We start from the raw sequence: 20,106 nt of genomic DNA, 5'->3' as shown, positions 1-20,106 counted from the left end.
AAACTGAGGCTGAAGCGTTTTTGTGCTCGGTCAAAGATAATCTTTTTAGGTGTTTCTTTGAGTCACCCGGTTCGTTATCGCGCCTCCACCCAGGACTTTTATATTTATTTTTTTTCCAGGAGGTACTGAGAAAACACGGGCTCGTAACACATTAACAGAGCCCTTTGAAGAGCCTGGGGTCACGGCAGCGAGCGGGACCCGTGGGTGCTGACGGAGTCCCAGCAGGTGGATGCTGCCGCCCATGTAGTTTAATATAAATATTGCCCGCGTATTTGAATATAAATACCACCTGGCAAAGCACCGCGTTTTTATTTCAAGACCTGTTTGAGGGAATAGCGTTACTGCAGCTTCCCACCGGCGTTACTGGGAGTTTTCCCTGGGCTTCGCTTCCTCACAAAGCATCGTTCCGAGCCGTGCCGGTGCAACGGAGCGATCGCATCATTCAATTACACAATATCCTTTGATTGCCCAGTGGCTCGCAGGTCCGGGAGCAGCGGTTGGGAAACGCTTATTTAATAACTTAATTATTACAATATCAACGTTATTTAGCACTTAGGCAGGACTCTGCATTCGGATAACAAAATTCACCCCTTCTAATTTAATCTCACCCATTCGGTGATTTCCCCCAGAGCCAAAAGCAGTGAAAGAAAGGCTGGGAGGGGGTTCACAGGACAAGGGCGACTCTTTGTCATTTATTTAACGTTAGCCAATTAATCCGGGGTCACGCCGAGGGATCAGGAGCGCTGTTGGACCCCATCACCCCCCAAAAATCACCGCCCCCCCCCCAACCCCTCGGTGAGACCTCGCTGGCGACACGTGGAGGGACCCACTGCGGGGGGGGCGTGGCTTGGGTGCGGGGGCGGAGACTGGGCGTGGTTATGATAATAAGCCGTGAGGGGAAGGGGGCGTGGCCTGGCGGCGGCGCTGCCCGCAGCCGGGGGCGCGGCGAGGCGGAGCCGGGCCCGCCCCGCTCCGGCGGCCGCTCAGTGCCCGGGCACCGGCGGCGGCGGCCGCAGGAGCGTGAGGAGGTGGCGGCGGTCGTTCCGGTCCCGGTATCGATCCTTCTTTTTTCCCCCTCTCAGCGTCCGCGCCGGCGGCCCTTAGCGGCCCTCGCGCTGCCCAACGGTCACTCCGCGACCGTTAAACCGCCGCTTCCGGCCGCCCCCCCCCCATCACCTCACCTCACCTCGGGCGCTGAGGCGGGCGGCGGGCGATGAACTCGCTGCTCTTCGGGGAGATGGCCCGCGCCTTCTCCCCCGGCGCCGCCGCCGCCGCCGCCGCCTCCTGCCCGCTGGGGCCCGGCGGTGGAGGCGGCCCCGGCAGCCCGGCGGCGGCGGGTGGGGGCCCGCCGGTAACGGCGGCGCTTCGTAACGACCTGGGCTCCAACATCCACCTGCTGAAGGGGCTCAACGTGCGGTTCCGCTGCTTCCTGGCCAAGGTCCATGAGCTGGAGCGGCGCAACCGGCTGCTGGAGAAGCAGCTGGCGGCCCAGCAGAGCGAACGCGACCGCCGCCTGCGCTACAAGACCTTCTCCCGCGACCAGGCCGTGCAGACCGACGCCGGGACCCCCCTATCGCTGCTGCCGCCGTCGGGCCCCGGCCACGGCCCGGCCGCCGCTCCCCTCGCCTCATCGCCCCCTCACTACAGCCGCTTGCCCGGTACCATCTGGAGCTACACCCAGGTGCGGCGGACGGGAGGCGGCGGGTTGGAGACGGTGCAGGGGCCCGGCGTCTCCTGGATCCATCCGGACGGCGTCGGGGTGCAGATCGACACCATCACCCCCGAGATCCGCGCCCTCTACAACGTGCTGGCCAAAGTCAAGCGGGAGCGGGATGAGTACAAGAGAAAGTGAGCGGCTGGGGGGGGCCGTGAGCCTGCGGGAGAAGGAGCGGGGCGGGGAGGGGGGGGGAGGATGCGGGCCGCCCTCTCCTGCAGTGCGGGGAAACGGGCGAGTCCCTCCTTGGGGCCGGGAAAGCGTCTGGGGAGACCCTTGGGGACATGGGGACAGGTCCTGTCCCCCCCCCCATCATCCCCAGGGCTCCCTCCCTTGGGAGGATGCTCCCAGGGGTTTGGGGGGGTTCTGCCTCGGGGAGGGGGGGTTGCACCTCAGCCTGGTGTCATAAAAACTGTAAGATCCTTCCCTGGGAGGCTGGAGAACCTTGGTCTTTAAAGGAGCATTGTCAGCTTGAATTAAAAAAAAAAAAAAAAAAAAAAAAAGAAAAAAAATCCTTTTTGGAGAAGGGAAATAATTTGTTATTAATATTGCATTGCATAGTTGCTGCTAAATTTAGCTTGCCTTCATTTTCTGGACTAATCACTCCAGTAGTCGATTTCGTGTGCCAGCTCTCTGAAATGAGCTCAGTGCTGCAATATTTGGGTTGCAAATACTGCAGGGGAAGGTTTGCACTCCCAGATGTTCCTCGGAATTCGACAAAACAAAAGCCCTAACGCTGCCAGGCTCTGTAAACCCTGGTAATCTGGAGGTTTTTCTTAGCCTCTTGGGAAGCCCTGGGTTTTTAACTGGTGTTCTTAACTGCTATCCATCCCCCCCGGTGATGGAGAGCGTTCCCTTCGGGTTGCTGTATTTGCCGGCTCAACCTGGCTGTGGCAGAGATGGAGGCCAGAAGAGAGGGAAAAAAAAAAAATAAATAAAAAAAGCTAGTTTGGATTCTGCAGGGAGATTCCTGCATTGTCTGAAGAACTGCTGTCCTTTGGAGCTTGCGTGGGCACTCCCGTTTGGAGTTTTGGCATCTTTAGGCTGAAAATGTGTCTTCTCCTTTCCCAGCTGTGTGTTTTTGTTGGTTGGTTGGTTGTTTTTTCTATAGAACAGATTTAATCCTTTCTTATGTTTTTTGGAGGCAGCCGGCGTTTCTGGGCTGTGTGGCCTGTGAAGCGTAGCTGAATTTCTTCTGTCCAGGGTAACAGGACTGCAGTGTGCTCTTCGCATCCCTCTAGCCATCAGCTTTTATAACAGACCTCTTCTTGCGAATTCGCTCGGTTTAGAGAGGTTTTACAGTCAGGGTTCAAGCAGTAATTTCTGGCCTGTTCGTTAACTAAAGTACTGGCTACATTCAGTGCATCACCTTAAAGCTTGTGTGCCTTGATTGCTCTGTACGTTGTGGTTGAATCTGGATGGAAAAAAGGAGTTGGCCTCTTTTTTTTTTGGGTTTTTTTTTTTTCCGGTCTAGATTAGTAGATGTCACCGCGGCACGGGGTTGTTTTTGTTTTTGTGGTTGGTACCAAGGCGATGGGGGCAGTGGTGCTTCAGAGGAAGTTGTGCTTGGTGGTGGCTTGGTTAAGGAAGATACGTGTTGGGTACGGGTTATGTCACCAGAAGCTGGGGATACTTCTTCTTTTTAATGGATACGTGATTTATTTAATATTTTTCGTAGGGAAGAAGGGACTTGTGGGCCGTTTAAGTTCAATCTTTCTACAGTTGATTCTGTCTATTCTGCTTTCACCTGCTTGTATACAGCAATTTTGCACCCTGGAGTCTATATCCAGGTGTGCTTGCACACTCCTGGGGATGGCATAAACCATATAAATTTAATGGAAATGGGCCTCTTTGTTAGAGGGAACCACACGTCTTATTCTCACTCTGCTTTCTGTTCTTGAAACAGGTTTTTCTCTTGGCGCTTGAAAATAAAATTTGATGAATGCTATGAATGATATCAACACCAGTACTATATCTGCAGTGTGTCTTTTGTGGTACGTTTATTACTGTATAATTGGAATGATTATTCCATTCTCCTGTGACCTTCACTGATCAGATGGATGTGACACGTTAAGCTCTTTTGGGGGAGATTGGCTTTTTCGTTGGTGGCCTTGAGCACACTTTTGCATGCTTACAGAGTAATACCGTGCTGTTTTAAATTTAATCTCGCAGTCAGAGTAGATTAGTCACTTCGATTTCATTACCATGAGCTAATGGGGTGTTGCAGTGTTTGTCAGCAATCCTGTAAAGATTGGTACCAATATTTGCTTGTTTGTTTTTGCAGGGGAGGGATTCTCTGTCCTGGCATGTTTGTGTGTACGTACCTGTGTATAAATACGCGCTTTAGGTTTACTTTATCTGGCTGTGAACCCTTTGATGATGGAATTTTATTTAGGGAAATGGGCTCCGAGTGGAAAACAAGCCTTGTGCCCGTCTCCTGACGGTGCTGTTGGGGCTTGCAGAAAGTTAGGAGTGTGCAGAGTTTCTAAGGTGGACTTGGGATCCTGTGAAGATGGGCAGCCCCTTCGCCTGGCGGGTGAAACACCGCTCCAGAGCGCAGGCAGCTTTGTGTTGGAAACACCCTGTTTGCTAGAGGTATTGGAGGGTAGTTTTGTACGTGGTTGTTGTTTCACACCGAGAAAATACCCATTTTGCTTAGCTCAAGAACCAGCAGAACGTGGCAGCCTTTTTGAAGCAATCAGGCCTTGTAACCTGACCAAGAAGCCACCAACTCGATATGGAAGGATGCTAAAGCAGATAGAGATACGTCACATTTATCTCCTAAAACAATGGAGGCTTTTTTCCTCTTTCCAGGATGACCACTTCATTATGGAGGGCACAGCTAGCAAATGTTTCTTGTCTGAAACATTTGGCCACCAGGAGAACACCAGGGAGATGATTGCATTGCCAAGGCAGTGAATATTTAGAGTGAATCCTTAGTGTTCAAAGGACATGGCTCACGTGTGATGTGTCTGTTGTTGTTGAAGACCCAGACTCATTGATGTCATGCTTGTGAATGGAAAAATGCGATGGTGGAATTCCAAAGTGGAACAATCCCTTCTGTTTCCTTTCTCTTAAAGGTAGCTTTACTCCTACTCTTAAAAACAATAGTGGAAGATCATCTAGGATGCTCTTTCCAATGAAATTCTGCCTGTGTAATTTTTGGTGTTATTGGTAACAGGCTTCAGCTTAGGAAAATAACGTTCGACTCCTTTCTTCCATCCCCTGAAATCATTTTTCTTGGACATCCTAAGACTGGAGTTCTGAGGTCTAGAAAATACTGGGGTGCATAGTCAATAGAGCACCTACATCATGTTTTACTTTTGTTTATCTCTGAAATACAAATAAGGAAATGTTCCCCCTAGGGAGCCCAGCAGATATTTCAGACCAAAATTGCCTTCCTCTCCCCCCGCCCCAGATGATGTTATTTTACACAAATGGTATATAAATGTGAATCTTTTTCTACTTAACATGTTGTCTTAATCTTACAGTATTTTTTTTTTTAGTAATGGTCGTGATTTTACACTGTGGATTATGAATTCAGCTGTAGGAGTTAATAACTGGAGGAGTTTTATAGGAAAAGTGAACTTAAAATTAATTTTCCATAGTGGTTTGGGTTTTGGGTTGTTGGGGTTTTTTTGGTTTTTGTTTTTTTTTTTTCAAACTATGCTAGCATTTAGAAGAGCTTTTGGCCATAGATCAAATCCTTTGTAACTTTTTATCTGCTACTACCCTTTTAACAAGAAAAGGTAAAACTGTCCACTTTCTTTGCAGTCAGACTAACTCAATAAAAAATACTTTCAGGGACAGTTATCAGAAAATGGAAGTAAGTCAGACTTTGTAACCTGAAACACACAGGCAAAGTGTTTGGTTTTTTTTTTTTCTAGACAGAAAAAGAATAATCAACTCTACTGCTCCACCTCCTTTGGGGTGAGATGAACAGGGTTTTGAATGACCAATGTTTGGTCTTGGCTGGATCCATCCCTCGCTCGGTGGGTCACCAGCTGCACCGAGGGGGATAAACAGGTTTAACTGCAGGCGTGTGTGACTGTGCCACTGCCCTGCGAGGGACTGCCTTCCTGTGATCTGTTCAGGTTGTTTAGAGGAAAAACCGCTTTCTGAAGAGCACTTGGGGATGTGAAACCAGCACGGTCCTTGTGTAACTGCCCGTCCCTGGTACGTGCAGGCTTTGTGGCCCTTCCTTGGGGCTGCCGAGCTGAAAAGGGCCACAGCATCTTGAATGAGTGGTGATGCCCTGTGTCACTGTTGGTAAGAGATTTACATCTACTCGGTTATGGGAAGGGGAAAACAAATGTGCTTCCCCCCCCCAGTTAGACCAGTTAAATTGCCAATGGAGGCTGGGGCACTGGCGGTGTGTCTCCTGGCAAAGACGTGCTATCGGGCAGCGACGCCGAGGACGGCGTGAGGACCTGGCAAAGGGACACTCCTCGCCCCAAGGAGCCACCCCTGCCTGCCGTGCGCCCGGGGAGATCTCCCCTGAAGATCCCAGCGCATCGCTGGGTGCTGTGACAGGCAAAATACTGCTGCGTGTGGCCAGCCAGAGCCTGCTGACTCGCTGAAAACCTTCTGCAGTCATTCCCTCTCCTCCCTCCTCCTCTTTTTTTTTTTTTTTTTTTTTTAGCTGCAAGAAGGCTGCTGATGGCTGTGGAGAGCTTTAGTCTGAACACTTGAATAGATTTGTATATTATGGTTTCAAAATTGTTCTTAATTGGTGAAGATATTGAGTCTGCCAGATGTTAACCATCTTTTCCAGCGGAGACTTAACTGTTACTAAGGGTTGAACTGGAAATAATTGTTTTACCTCAGGATGGTATTTCATTTGGAAGATTAATAAAGTCCACTTGAAAAAGAGATTATCTTAAATTTGCTGCAGCTGGAAAGGACAAAGATTATCTTTGTCAAAGGCCATGCGCGTCAAAACTAACTGGATCTCGTTTTTTTTTTTTAAAGAAGGGAACTTTAATAAAAATGTGCTTAAGATAAGCCCTGGAGGAATGTCTGAAAACTTTTAAAACTAAAATATCAGTGGTAACAAGATGCAAATGTTACGCATAGACCCAATAAAAAACAAATAATTTTTTTATCCCTCTAGAAGAATGTAACCAGCACGCTAGACTTCTGTCCGGGTTTCAATTGGTTACAGAGCTGGTAATAATGCAGTCTCTGTGTAAAGCCAAATATATATATTTAATTCTGGTATTTCTGCTGTTATTTTTATGTTTTCAAGGGGTAGTTATGTTTCAATGGGGCTTTTCACTGAAATTTAGTGTTTCTTACCGCTTCCAAAGCGGCCACGCAGCCTGGTATTGGAGATTTTTGGATGCCCCTTAAAAGATGTGAAGTTTGATGTTAAACGCTCGCTCTGGTGAAACCTGATACTGAGTCTAGAAATGCCTTTTTTACTTGCACTGGGGGGACGTGAGTTTTCTCTGTGAAGAATTGAGAAGATTGTCTAATGCGAGAAAACTTGGCCGTAGAACAAAAAATATCCATGCCTTATAATTGTTGGTTGGAAAGTTGTACCGCTTGGAGCTGTGCAAATTAAGCGCTGTGAGAATAAAGTTTGTTTGGGTGTCAGACGGTTTTTTCTGTAAATGATCCCATCTTTGCGTTGAAAACGCTGCTGCAAAGACACGCATTTACGATATACAGGAATGTCTGGAGCACTCTAATCCCCGATTCATTTATTTATTTATTTTTACCATGGTATAGCTAAAAACTGGGACTTCTGGGTTGTAGTAATGCAGGGGAAGGTTGGGAAGGAGAGGGGACGTTTCCCTTTGATCTTGCTTTCTAACAGTGGGATTGGGGCTGTACTTCATTAAATATTTAAGTAGATAAATCTCTGTGTGTGCCTTACTTCAACTGGCTTGTAATGGGAGCAACCGGGGAGGGCTGGGGTGTGTTATGACTGATTTGAAATAGCTGTCTTAGCTGTGCAAGTTCGCTATTTATTCAGAACTATATCTTTGGCTAACTATTAACTCTGAATTCTAATTAAAAATAACGAATTTGCAGATGAACCAGATTGGATGTGGCGGCGAGAAAAATCACCACCTCGTGTTGTGGTTTGAGTTTCAGAGAAACTCGGGCCGGGATCTGCGCCGAATTCTTCAAAGAACAGCTTCCTCTGTTGCAAGAGAACCACAGGACTTTCTGTGTATATTTTGAATTTACCTTTTGATTCCTCCCGTGACTCACGGTGGGAAGTTTCGGACTTTCTGAAGGCAAAAAAACAGACTTTCAAAGCGCAGCTTAAGCGTTGAGTAGCTCTGGGAGCAAACCCGCCCCCCAAATACCTCTGATCTTAAACCCAAATAATCTCTGCAGATCCTTGCAATTTAGGGCTGAGGTGAAAACAAACACAGAAACAAGTTATTTCTAGCTCTGCATCATCTGTAATCATAGGCTTTCGTTGCAGTAATGCAGTTTGAGCGCTGGGCTTGTAGCTAAAGAAAGCACCGAGCCCGCGTACGGCTCAACGGCGGCTTTTTTGTGGTCAAGGTTTTGTGGTGATGCTCTGCCAGGTCTTACGCTGGCTTCCTGCATATTCTTTTCTGTGACTAAATCTATTTATTTATTATTTTTTTAGTTTGGTAGAAATATTCACAGGATGTTGTTCTTTACGGTTTAAATCTCCATCTTAAATGTTTAAGACCTGCCTTTTTGTTTGTACAAGAAGGGAAGAGATTTCTTCCAGCTTGGTCTTTAAAAATAGTTAAAAACTTAGCAGTGTATCTGCAGGGGGTTTAGTTTAACTGAAGCTCTCCTGCAGCCTTGTGACCAGTCTGAACTCAAAGATTATCTTGTTCCCGGAACCCTGAGCTGATAAGTAATAAAAGGTAATAAATGGGACAAGACTTGATTCCGTTTAGTAAACAAAGCACAGGGAAATCCTACAGTGCACAGCTCAGCTTATATATCAATTTTCAGACTCTGTTCTGCTCTGCCCCACCATACCCCAGCTTCTATTGGGCATTTTCTACATTTTACTCTCTCCTCTTCCCTTGTGTGTGAGTGCTCTCACCTGCTGGTATTATCCTGGTCGCATTTTTCTGAAGGTTCTGTGCATAGAATCACAGAACGGTTTGGGTTGGAAGGGACCTTAAAGCTCATCCAGTGCCACCCCCTGCCCTGGGCAGGGACACCTCCCACCACACCAGGTCCCTCAAAGCCCCCTCCAACCTGGCCTTGAACCCCTCCAGGGATGGGGCAGCCACAGCTTCTCTGGGCAACCTGGGCCAGGCTCTCACCACCCTCACAGCAAAGAATTTCTTCCCCAGATCTCATCTCAATCTCCCCTCTTTCAGTTTAAAACCCTTCCCCCTCCTCCTATGGCTCCCCTCCAGTGATCCAGAGTCCCTCCTCCCCAGCTTTCCTGGAGCCCCTTTAGGGACTGGAAGGGGCTCTAAGGTCTCCCTGGAGTCTTCTCCTCTCCAGGCTGAACCCCGCAACTCTCTCAGCCTGTCCTCACAGCAGAGGGGCTCCAGCCCTCCCAGCATCTTTGTGGCCTCCTCTGGCCCCGCTCCAACAGCTCCATGTTCTTCTTGTGCCGAGGACTCTAGAGCTGGACACAGTGCTCCTGGTGGGGTCTCACCAGAACATGTCCCTCCCACCCACCCTTCCGTTTGAAGTGAAGGAACACATCTCCACTTTATTATATGTTTAATACAGGGGGGACAAATAAGTTCATTTTCTATGGTGACAGCTTGGACACACTGACAGATTATTGAATTTCAAATATATTGTTAAAATGCCTTAGTTTGGGGTTAGAGGTGAATGACTGCAGCTAATGACCTAGAGATACCCTTGCTGATCAAGGAGTCATTTAGGTGGGTGAGATTTGTTTTTGATGCCAAAGAAATAAGTAATGTGTATGGTGTTTCATAATCCCTGGCTGTCGCCTAGTCTAGAAACGGTTCTTATCAGATCTTTCTGCTTCAAAGTAGGTCTGAAAAAAGCCCAGGTGATAGAACAGTGCCTGTTAGTATTACCTGGATTTCACGGGTCGTGCCAGATGTTTGTGAAAATGGCAGGAGGATTTGGTGACTTTTTCTAGTTTCTGTTGCAGAAAGTGGCAACTGGGAAGCGTATACTTTTCCCATGCCTGGATTAACAAGGTGCTTAATTTCCAAAGCCTTTTAAAAATGAAATCTTTAGCATTTGTCTAAAAAACTTCAAACGTGTGGGAATCTTTCTCTTCTGTTTCGTTTGCTGTGAGCGGTGTTGATCCGTGTACAAAAATGACATCAGCTCTGCCTCTGGATCCACTTCAACAAGAGCATCAAGAGAGCTCGGAGAGAATGGTTCTCTGTGCCCATTAACGATGCGTCCTGCTCGTTAATGACACAGAACATGGACTAGTGGCTGTGTGAAAGTGAATCACAGATGATGCGTTTCTTCAGCCTTTTGTTTGAGCGTTTCCACACTCCAGCTCATCTCCACGTGACTCAGTGGTTACTGGACTCAGTTTGGAAGCGTTCTGCTGGACTCCATGTGTCCCGCTTCCCCCAGAGACTGTTAATTTGAGTCCCCTTCCAAGTAGGTTTTGGGACTGAACCTAGTCACGTCTGCTTTCTGTGTCGTGCCTTCAAAAATGAACCTACTGCTGCCTTTTGGAGCTTGTTCTCACTGGAGAAATGTTCAGTTCTCCCTTTTTTGGCTTTTTTCTGTCTTGGAAACCACCATCATGCATCGCTTTAGAGCAGGATTTTAGCTGTGATCAAGTGGATGGCTTGTATTGCTGCTCTTAATCATGAGGCTCTGGGTTTAATCTTCAATCTGATGGGAATTTCGGCGGATCTATTCTGAATTTCCACTGATATACAATCGAAAGCAAAATTTGGTGTTAGAGCCTGAGCCTCAATTCTGTGTAACTTCACCAGTCTCTTGGTGCTGTGAACAAGCCAGTGTTTTGATTTCCCAATCTTAAATGGTTTAATGAATCTGAATAGAAATGACAAAGCCTAGATAAACTTCCGATAACGTTCTGTGTTGTGGGGTTACCAGCACCCAGGTGTGTCACTGCCTTACAAACCCAGTTTTGTTTGCTTTGAAAGGTCTGGGAGTTTTGTACGTGTAAGTGGCAGTTCACAGACCCTGTACTAAAAAGAGGAATTTCAGGGAAGAATTAACTTAGTCCTCTTCGTGTGGGCAAGAAAATGTAGTAATTTACAGTGGCTCATTAGCGTAGAGAACAGAGATGTTGAAGGAAGTGATGATGTATAATAGGACTGGATCCCCCTTTACCCTTAAATAGAGTAGAAGTGTTTAGTCCATGCGGTGACTCATTCTGCAATTAGAGATCAAAGGGATCCTAGCTCAGTATTTATTCCAAATCAGTGGTTTCAATGGAAAATGTATTTCTGTCTGTGGATTCTTACAGGTAAAATTTGCCTGCCTGTCTCCGAGAGGAGAAAATAGAACTAGTGTCATTTTTTTTAAAATAATGCTTTCTCGGATACAGAGAACAGAATTTAAATTTAGCAGGCCCGTGTCTGTTCAATCATAGCAGTCAAGTCCTGACACGTCAAATCTAGTTAACAAAAATACTAAGTATTGCTGTAATTTGACATAGGTCTGTAGAATGGCATGGGTGCGTTAATATTGAATGGGAATGGGAATGGTTGAAGGGTTCAAAAAGCTACTAAGTTCACTAAAACCGCTACAAGAACATTCCCCCCTTTGCAGGTATGAAAAAAATCTTTATTTCCCCCTTTAGCTTTTTCAGTAAGGCTTTAACCATCTGCCATTGGGCAGTCTGGATTCTGGTCCTAACTCTTCTGCTGAGTTTTTTCCCCAAATGACTATACCAGAACCACCTCACCTTTGACTGTTTCTCTAATCCATGCAATTTTAAACCCATCCCCCCCGCTTTATTTTTTTTTTTCCTTTAAAGAAAGGGAGAAAAAGGGAGTGCAAAGCACTTAAGAACTCCTTAATGCCCTGGAAAATGTTTTTCCACTAATCTGTATTCTTAACCAGAGCGTAGAACTGCCGGTTGTCAGTGGGAGACCAGCTTTTCTTGTTAAAAGGGACAAAGTGACCCTGGGAATGAAGTCCCGCTTGCAGAGATGCCGTACAGAATTTTATCCTTTCAAGAATAGCTACGGGACGTAAGTAAGCTCATTTTGTGATAACTATCCCTGAAGGACAGCAGGCTCCTGGTGGTGGCGGCTTGTGATGAATCTGCAAATAAACTCATTTTCCTTCAGAGCTTCTCTTCTCCTTTTGGGCATTAGATCCTTCTATCCATTTATATGCAACGCGATCAGACTCTTCCCTGTTAGGTTTTGATGGCTGGAAGGAATTTACTGTCTTCTCGACTTGTTATTTCACGTAGGGGATCACAGGAGCCTCGCAGTCGTGTCAAGGTGGGCCATACTGGTGTGGGGACTGGGTGTCGAGGCACTGAACTGGTATCATTGTATTGCAGCCCTGAAAGAAGCGTTATCCTGTTCTCTTCTTTCTCTGGTGTTCAGTGAAGCATTAATTACTGTTTAATTTTTCTTTCTTCTCTAAAATCCACATTGAGATATGTCTCTAGACCCGTGGGCAGGGGTTTATTCCCACGGCGAGCCAACGCGGCTCTCTCCTGGAGTGGGCTTTGGGTCCGTGACTCAGCCTCATTCTCCTGTAATTGTAGGGCAGCGAAAGGCAGGGAATGAGGTCACCGCTCAGTCACTCTCTGCCTTTTCACTGGTCTTTTCCATTAAACCCAAGTTTGTACTGGAACTCTGCTGTCCATCTCCTCCTCTCCGTAAATAGCACGGGGCTGCCACTGCCAGTGGTTTATCCTCCCCCCATAATAACAATCTGCAGTGTTTCAGACTGCCTGAAAATGGGATTTCATTTGCGAAAACTTAGCAATTTCACTTTTCTTTACAGCAGGAGGCAAACTGAGCTCACTGCCTTTCAGACTCGATGAGGCTTCAGCAAGCCTGGGACTAGGACTTTTGGGGTATTCCAGTGGGGCCAGTGCTCATCAAAGGTTTTTTCATTGTTTGCCTGTGAATTCAAGTACTAAACAATTATGTTCTTGGGAATTTATGCAACTGAGACAGCAAAACAAACCATTATGTTCATATGAATTTAAGACCGATCTGCCTTTGTGCAAATATTTTAAAATGTCCAATCTTGAATTTTCTATCCTTCTAGCTGTCATCTTTATTAATTTGCTTCCATCTAAATTGCATAGTACGGTGGTTTGGTGGTAATTCTGTAAAGGCTAGTCACCATAATTAACCAGGAATACTAAACTATATTAATCTGCCCATTGTACTAGAGGTGATTAAAGCAGCTTAAACAGAGTGAACATGATTCTGACATTTATTGAAGGACTGCGACAGCGCTGTGTATTTCCTCAAGTGTCTTAGGAGCCTTTGAAGAGCAGTTTATTTCTTACCCTTTGTAATACTTCTGGTTTTAGAATCCTGATACTGCACATGAAGGCTACACTTAAGTATATTTACCTTTACAAAGGTAATAAACTCTTAAAAGGTAGATAAGATAATGGAGCACTGTTGGGAGACTTTGCTACATACTCGGTGTGTATCCCACCTGCCTGCCTGTCTCCTGAAAGCAGATAAGCATTATCTCATTCTAATAAACAGGTTCAGTAAAAGTATTTATTATCGGAGCAGAGATTAAGATGACTTTTGCCTCTTGTTTTTGAGACTGGTTCGTATGATGTGGGGAAGAGGGAGGGCAGATGGAGAGAAACCTAAAGACAAGGTAAGGAGAGCAGGGAGTGCTTTAGCTGCGACTTGCAATTATTCTTGGCGTCTCAGGCTGAAGAACTGCAGAAGTGAATGAAAATGTTGTGGTAATACATTCCAGCAGCACCTCTGGTTCCTTTCCACAGGAGAGTAATCCCGATCTGTTATCACTCGGTCTTACCAGAGCTGTTCAGAAAGAGTTGGAGGTGATAACAGCAGGGTGGGTGCAGCGTGGCCAGCAAAGGGAATGGCTGCATATAGGAAGCATTTACTCACCAAATCATAAGTCAAGTGAAGACCTTTTATGAGAGAGGATGTTAAAATACCAGTGTTTTGAACTTGGTACAGGTTACATTCCAACAGCTAAGCTTAGCTAGTTGTATGTTTAATTACATAGTTCAGTTTTTCTTTACAGAAATGAAGCAGTTTTTCCCCAAAATGGATGATTTACCTGAATACTGAAATGGAAGAAGAAGATGGGAATATCTGTTAAAGGAGGTGGTGTTCCTGTGGTAGTGGATTGCAGGAGGTGTTGAAAATGCTGCTGTCTGGGATCATTTTGTGCCGTGCCGGTGACGTATTTCTTTTTCTTTTAAGGCCGCCAGCTAGCCCAAACGCAACACATGCTATTCCTGAAAGCAATCCTCCAGAAAGGCTACTGGTTTAATGGGGGTTGTTTTTCAGCTGTGGGAATGGGGCAGACATCCCTGGTTTCTCCAGACTAATACTGGGCTTCATGCCGGCTTCCAGTGCAAACCCCTCTTCCCGAGGGATCTATGTGGGGATCCGTTTGGTGGATCTCAACCTGCACCTCACAGACTCTGGTTCCAGAACCCCCTGCTCCGTCTGGAGAGCAGGAGACCCACAGCGCAATGGTAATCCTCAAAACACTCAGGTTTTCCTCTTCGTAGCGGATTGTCATGAAGTCATAAAAGTTCTGAAAAGAAATAATCCTCACCCTACATGGGAAAAATTTCCTGTAGTTAAAGGCCTGCTAGATTGGTTCTCTTTGAGCTGTGATGTAAGAATCTTCCTTGTAGTCATGTGCATCAGCTGAGATAATGCACTATTTTAACTTGGCAGCCTCCAAGAGGACATTCATGAAAGCTTTCGTTAGGTGTTTATAGAAAATAGAAAGGAAATTCATGCCACAGAAGTTTGCCTGTACTTTCCGACAGCTTAGCGTTAGATCTTATTATGGCTTTAAATCTCTTCTGTAACTACTTGTCTCCTCCGCTGCCAGACTTTTGGCAAGGTGGCTGTGTTGTGCTGAGAGTCCTCAGCAGCAGTAGGAGGCGAGAAATTACAAGTGAAATGTCCTGAGCATCATAAAAATATAAATGTATTTTTAAAATGGTGATGGTGTATGTTAGAGCACGCTTCTAGGACATCTTTTAAAAGTTGCTGCAAGGCTAGAACTATATAGATTTATACTCCTTTGTTACAGTAAGCGACCTTGACTCTAAGTAGATTTCAAATCTGGTTTATTGTATGCTTTCTTTTTTCTTATTCTTTTTCCTCCTGCCCAAAAGCCCTCCTCCATACTAATATTTTTATCAGCTCGTGAGGCGTCTCCTTTGTTCAAGGGATAAAAAAAAACAGGAAAGAGAACTGAGAATTAGGGGTAAAAAAAAGGAAAGGTGAGGGAAAGGGGAATACAACTATCTGTGGAAAAATATGGATTCTTCTCGTGCAGTTAAAGATTAGAGGGAGAACCTTGAAAATCAGCCCAAGTCTCGTGTACTGGATTTATGTAGAAACTATGAAGTTGGGGTGCTTGGCTTCGGAAAGAAGTCATGCCAAAGTCTGATGCGATCATTTGTGCTGGTCATACTTTTACTGACCTGTGAGATTTATTAATGGGTATTTTGTATTACTCTTCTAAAATTAACATGCTGAAGTGGAGATAAAGGACTAAGAGCTTGAAGTGAGCGTGGTAGGGAGAAGAGAGACAGGATGGGACCCGCCCCCCCCCGGCTTCAGAAACCACAATATATCAAGGTCAGACCAGAGCTGAATTTTTAGCGTGGAGGATAGGGGTTGAAAGTCGTATTTGGTGGCAGGCTGCAGAAAGCTGTTATTTATTACAAATATTTGCTTAACACTACCTAGTGTGGAGTTTGCAATGTTGTGGTGTTTTTCTAAAGTACACATAAGTAGTTCTGCATTTTAGCAAACTGTTAAAACTGTATTGAAGGCTTGGAACGAGATTTTTTTAATTTATTTTTTCATTTTATTTTATTTTAAGCCAATGAAGCTTCAGATTCTGCGACAGGCGTGCTGGTGCCTATCTTCTGCCATTTAAATACATTTGATTAAATTAAGAGCATTAAGCAATTTTTAAGTTTCCCTAAACAATAGATGGATTTTTCTGTGATTATTCCATGAGTCAGTTATAATAATCCCTTTTCATTGTGCAGTTTCGTTGCTGAAACTTGAGCGCTGAAGTATCGTTGGTAACTCCCTTATAAACAACCCAATTTCCAATTTGCAGAAGACCTTTTTCTCGCCGTGTTCTGTTCTGCTGCAGCCTGTGTTTATCCCGGTAATGATGGAGCTGTTGGGAGATGAGCTGTCCAAGGAATCACATGGCTTTACTGGGACACTGGGATAATAGCGGGCTGTGTTTCCCGGCTCGGGCTCCGCGCAGGGTCTTGGGAAGCTTGTTTTGACCTTTTCCCTGCAATTCTACAAGTTTCTCACATTAGCACTTGTACCAGGCTATTCCTGTATGTTGACCGAAAGAATTTGAGATGATGAGTAGCCTATACAATAATTGCGATGTGATTTAAAAGCACTGAATGGGCTACTGTTTCCTGCCCTACTATTGCAGGGTTAGCAAAAAAAAACACTTCAAGATGTCCAACTTCTGCTTCTAATTTGTTCAGAGATGCCTGTACGTGTCTGTCAGCCCCACAGAATGAAATTTAACCCCCTCTCCCTGCTATACCATAGGTGGGACGATAAACACAGAGCAGTTTCTCAGGAGGAGCAGAGAACGCTGGGCAGCTTTTTGACTTTTGCAGGAAGTAAAAAAAAAAAAAAGAAAACAAACCCCAAAATAATTTACTTAAGTTGCTACTTCTCTTCAGGCTGATAGTCTCTGTTCTGGTCTTTGTCCTTCACTTAAGTTTTATAGCATCTGTCGCTGTATTTTGGTAATATTTTCTTCAAAGAGAATGGTCGAGGAGTGAGTTTACTGGGATGAATTTCACAGCAATTTTATATATGTGCCTGTGCCAAAGCGTTAGGACAAAACACCTGAACGTTTGACATACTAAATACCATAAAATTGCAGCTTGTTGGTAGGCAGAGTTGTAAAATAAATGTATATACATGATCAGCTGCCTTTAATGCATGAGGTTTGTAGTACTTATGTTTGCTAGAGATTTCCTTACATGGGAATTCAGTATTTGATAATTAACTTGTAGCTAGCAGCGCTATACCTTAATGTAATCCTGTGCTTTTCAGATTACCTGTTTCAAAATGAGTCAGAGTAATTACTTTATCTGCAGCTACGACAGCAGTTGTGCAGGAATGTAATGTTCTTTGCCTTGGCTGTTTCATAAGCAGCGCTTGCAGTTGTCGTTCTGCGGGCCCAGAGTACGCAGAGCTCTTCTGGAGGCTTCAGAGGCAAAGGAGATACGGGTTTGCCGTATTAATGGATAGAAATTAGTGTAGTGCTGCTGTTTCCTAGAAAACAGTTTAATCGGACAGAGCTGACACGAGCACGGACTCGTCGGTGAGCTAAAAATGAGAGTATAGCACAACGGCTTTTGATACCGTGGGTCTGATCTCTATAGAAATGTATAGAAATGGGGTTTCTTCCCAATTGTATTCGTTGCTCGAGTTCTGCTTTTCTGATTGTGCCAGTCGGTGGGTCTCTGGCACGATGAATGTCCCTCAGCTCTGTGAATAACAGCATGGGAAACAGCCTTGGAAATATGACGCTGTCCTTCCCATACAGTGAAATCAGGATGTGTCCGTCGTCTGAAATTTCCTTTATATTGTTAATAGAAATAGAGAGAGAGAGAGAGAGAAAGGGGAAAAAAATAAGCAGATATGCCTACAAAATGGGGGAAATACCTTGGACTTAATTGGTACAAGAGGAAGAGGACTGAGAACTTGAGCATTGTCCCAGGAAGGCTACCTAGGCTACAATAAAATATTTACAAAGAGGACTTAATTCTTCACATTGAGCTAAAAAGAAGCCCAAAATGCAGTGCTCTTATTCTTATTCTCATCTTGCCAAAAGTGTCATGCTGTATCGATCAACGTCAAATGGGTGTTTGGGTTTAAATCTTATCAGATGTTTCATAGTTAGACCTAATCATATTTACTATGCCGTGCGGGGGCTGTATCGTATTCCTGGAATCGGAGCTGACTTGTCGAGCAAACTGTCTGTCTGATGTTTCCTTTCAGAAGAAAACGTTGCTGCAGGTATCTCGGAGGCGCTGGAAGGTCCCGATCCCCGGCGCTCTGCTGAATTCAGACTGATGCCAGAAATTGAAGAGCCTGTTGGTGTGAGGAAGAGTAGATGCCCGTCTTAATGCCAGAGAGCAGCTTGCTAGGAGCTGATATCCCAGCTAATTTAATTGTTTTGCAGCTCACGTGTCTGTGATGTGTCTCTGACAGCTGCGAGGCTGTCCCAGTAAAACTAAGGGCTGATGTCTGTAACTGGAAGTTTAAAGTCCATCATAACATTTCCCCTTTGCAGCGGGAACTTCCTAGAGGTTGTCTTTTGAGCAGTTCCTCGTGTTGCACGTTTTCCCCCTCCCTGCTTCTTAAGTCTTTGCCTACTCTTGAGCTATTGGTATTTTTGTAATTGCAGTTTTTTTCCTTACCTTGCTCTCTTGGCTCCTTTTCCTTTATTGCAGGGGGTAAATCCTTAACCCCCCCAAAGCGAGCCCACAGGCCAGACTTGGAGACCTCGCGTTTGCCCCAGTTGGTTTTTTATCAAAGCTCTTTTGTTGGACGCAGTTTCTGGGCTGGCTTCGGGCGCCGCTGAGCGCGCTGGAAAATGCAATCCCTGCTTTCTCGGGTTACTGAACCAAATCCCTCTCCCCTTCCCCGGGGTCTGCTATACCTAGTGAATAAACTGCAGTTCAGCTGTCAAAAGCTGCAGTAGATCCACGCTGCAGAATTATTTCTTCATGCTTAAGAGATGTGTATTTTTTTGCAGGGGTTGTAAACACCGTCGCGAAGATTTTGACAGGAGTGAAAAATGAATTTAAGTTGCTGGTGGTGAGGGAAATAGAACTAGCATTAATTCTGCCTGCAGCACTTTGCAGCCCATCGGGGCCCACCGCTCTGTGCTGAGAAGTAAATACAGCTCGATCCATTATTTCTTGTGTTTGTGGTGGCTGGGACAGGTCGGGCACAAATTTGTAAATCCATCTTGACACGCTGGGAAACATAAGAGGAGGATACAGACAGCAGTGTTTAGTTTACCTTCTGTGTTAGTTATTATATCGTGAATTACATCCTAAGCCCTGCTCCGAGAGCTCGAATCTGGTTGTATCTTATCAGCCGGAAGAGTTTATGATTAACCAGAAACGATTTCTCTGCAGGAAGTGGTTGTGTTCCTGTGATCAGCACGATGATTATAGGTGTGGAGAACACTGGTGATAAAATGTAATTTTTAATTATACTCTGATTCTAGAGTATGGATACTATATAAATAAGGATTGAATAGACAGAGGCCTTTTGTGGGTTTGCTCTTTAAAGTTGTAAAAGCTCTCTTTCTCCAAAGCAGCTACGATTTCCATATGCCTGAGATGGGCAGGAGGAGCAGAAGAGCCTTGCGGAAATGTTATGAGCTTGCATAAAAAGCAAGCAGAAACACTAAAAAGAATTACCTTGCCTGATCAGGTTCATTTCAGGAGAGCGTACTCCTGCCGTCGCTGGTAGGAGTTGCGGTTTTGAACACTTCCCACAGGTTTAGCCTGTTAATATTTAAAATCATTTGCAGGTCAGTGATCCGCAGGTTTGGGTTATGTCGTCATGGGCCTGGTCTTTCTCATCAGGAGAATATGAAAGGGGTTTGGAGAAGCAGAGAGGGAGCAGCACGTGGGGAAGGTGGGAGCTGTACAAAACTTTTATTTCCAATGAAAGTAACTTATCTACTCGCAGCAGTTCTGGACTCTGGCCTGCAGAATGGCTTAGAAACCAGGATGCTGATTAGGTTATAAACACAAGGGAAAATAAAAGACTTCTCTGCATGGCAGCTGTTGAGGTCGGAGCTCTGAAAGCGAGCTGTTCTGAAAGCAAGCTGAATCAGAGCTCTTCACTCAGGAGCAGTTCAACGATGGGGGAAGGTGGGTCTCTGAATGTGGCCTTATTTAATGTGAAACCTGGGCCCCGGTGGGCTTGATGGTTTTGTCTCTTTTACCCAAGTTCTCCATCTACCTACAGTGAAAAAAAATTAATTATTTCTTTTAAGGCAGCAGTATTTCAAGTGATTTTGCTACAATGTGATGTGGAAATAGAGTACCAACATTAATAACCTTGGATGCACTGGTAAATGGAAGACTTTGAAGGATTCTTCTTCTTCACTTGGTTAGCTACGGGATTGAAAGTAACTGGAACTCATAATTGGTGCTTTTCTTTTGCCAGGACAGGAGATCTTTTAGGTGCTTTCTCTTTCTTGAAGTT

At 45.3% G+C, this 20,106-nt stretch overlaps 1 protein-coding gene across 1 annotated transcript in view; it reads left to right on the top strand.

Moving 5' to 3' along the window:
* Positions 1–1,213: 1,213 nt before the first annotated feature.
* IFFO2 (intermediate filament family orphan 2) overlaps positions 1,214–20,106 on the top strand; it is a 37,364-nt gene continuing 18,471 nt past the window's right edge. Inside the window, exon 1 of the mRNA XM_074161570.1 lies at positions 1,214–1,848. Coding sequence (XP_074017671.1) covers positions 1,214–1,848 — 635 coding nt within the window. The remainder of the gene's footprint in view (positions 1,849–20,106) is intronic.

This window comes from Numenius arquata, chromosome 20 (assembly GCF_964106895.1).
Source record: "Numenius arquata chromosome 20, bNumArq3.hap1.1, whole genome shotgun sequence".
In the NCBI taxonomy this organism is placed as follows: domain Eukaryota; kingdom Metazoa; phylum Chordata; class Aves; order Charadriiformes; family Scolopacidae; genus Numenius; species Numenius arquata.
Note: the sequence above shows the minus strand (reverse complement) of the source record. Positions and strands in the feature narration are given on the sequence as shown.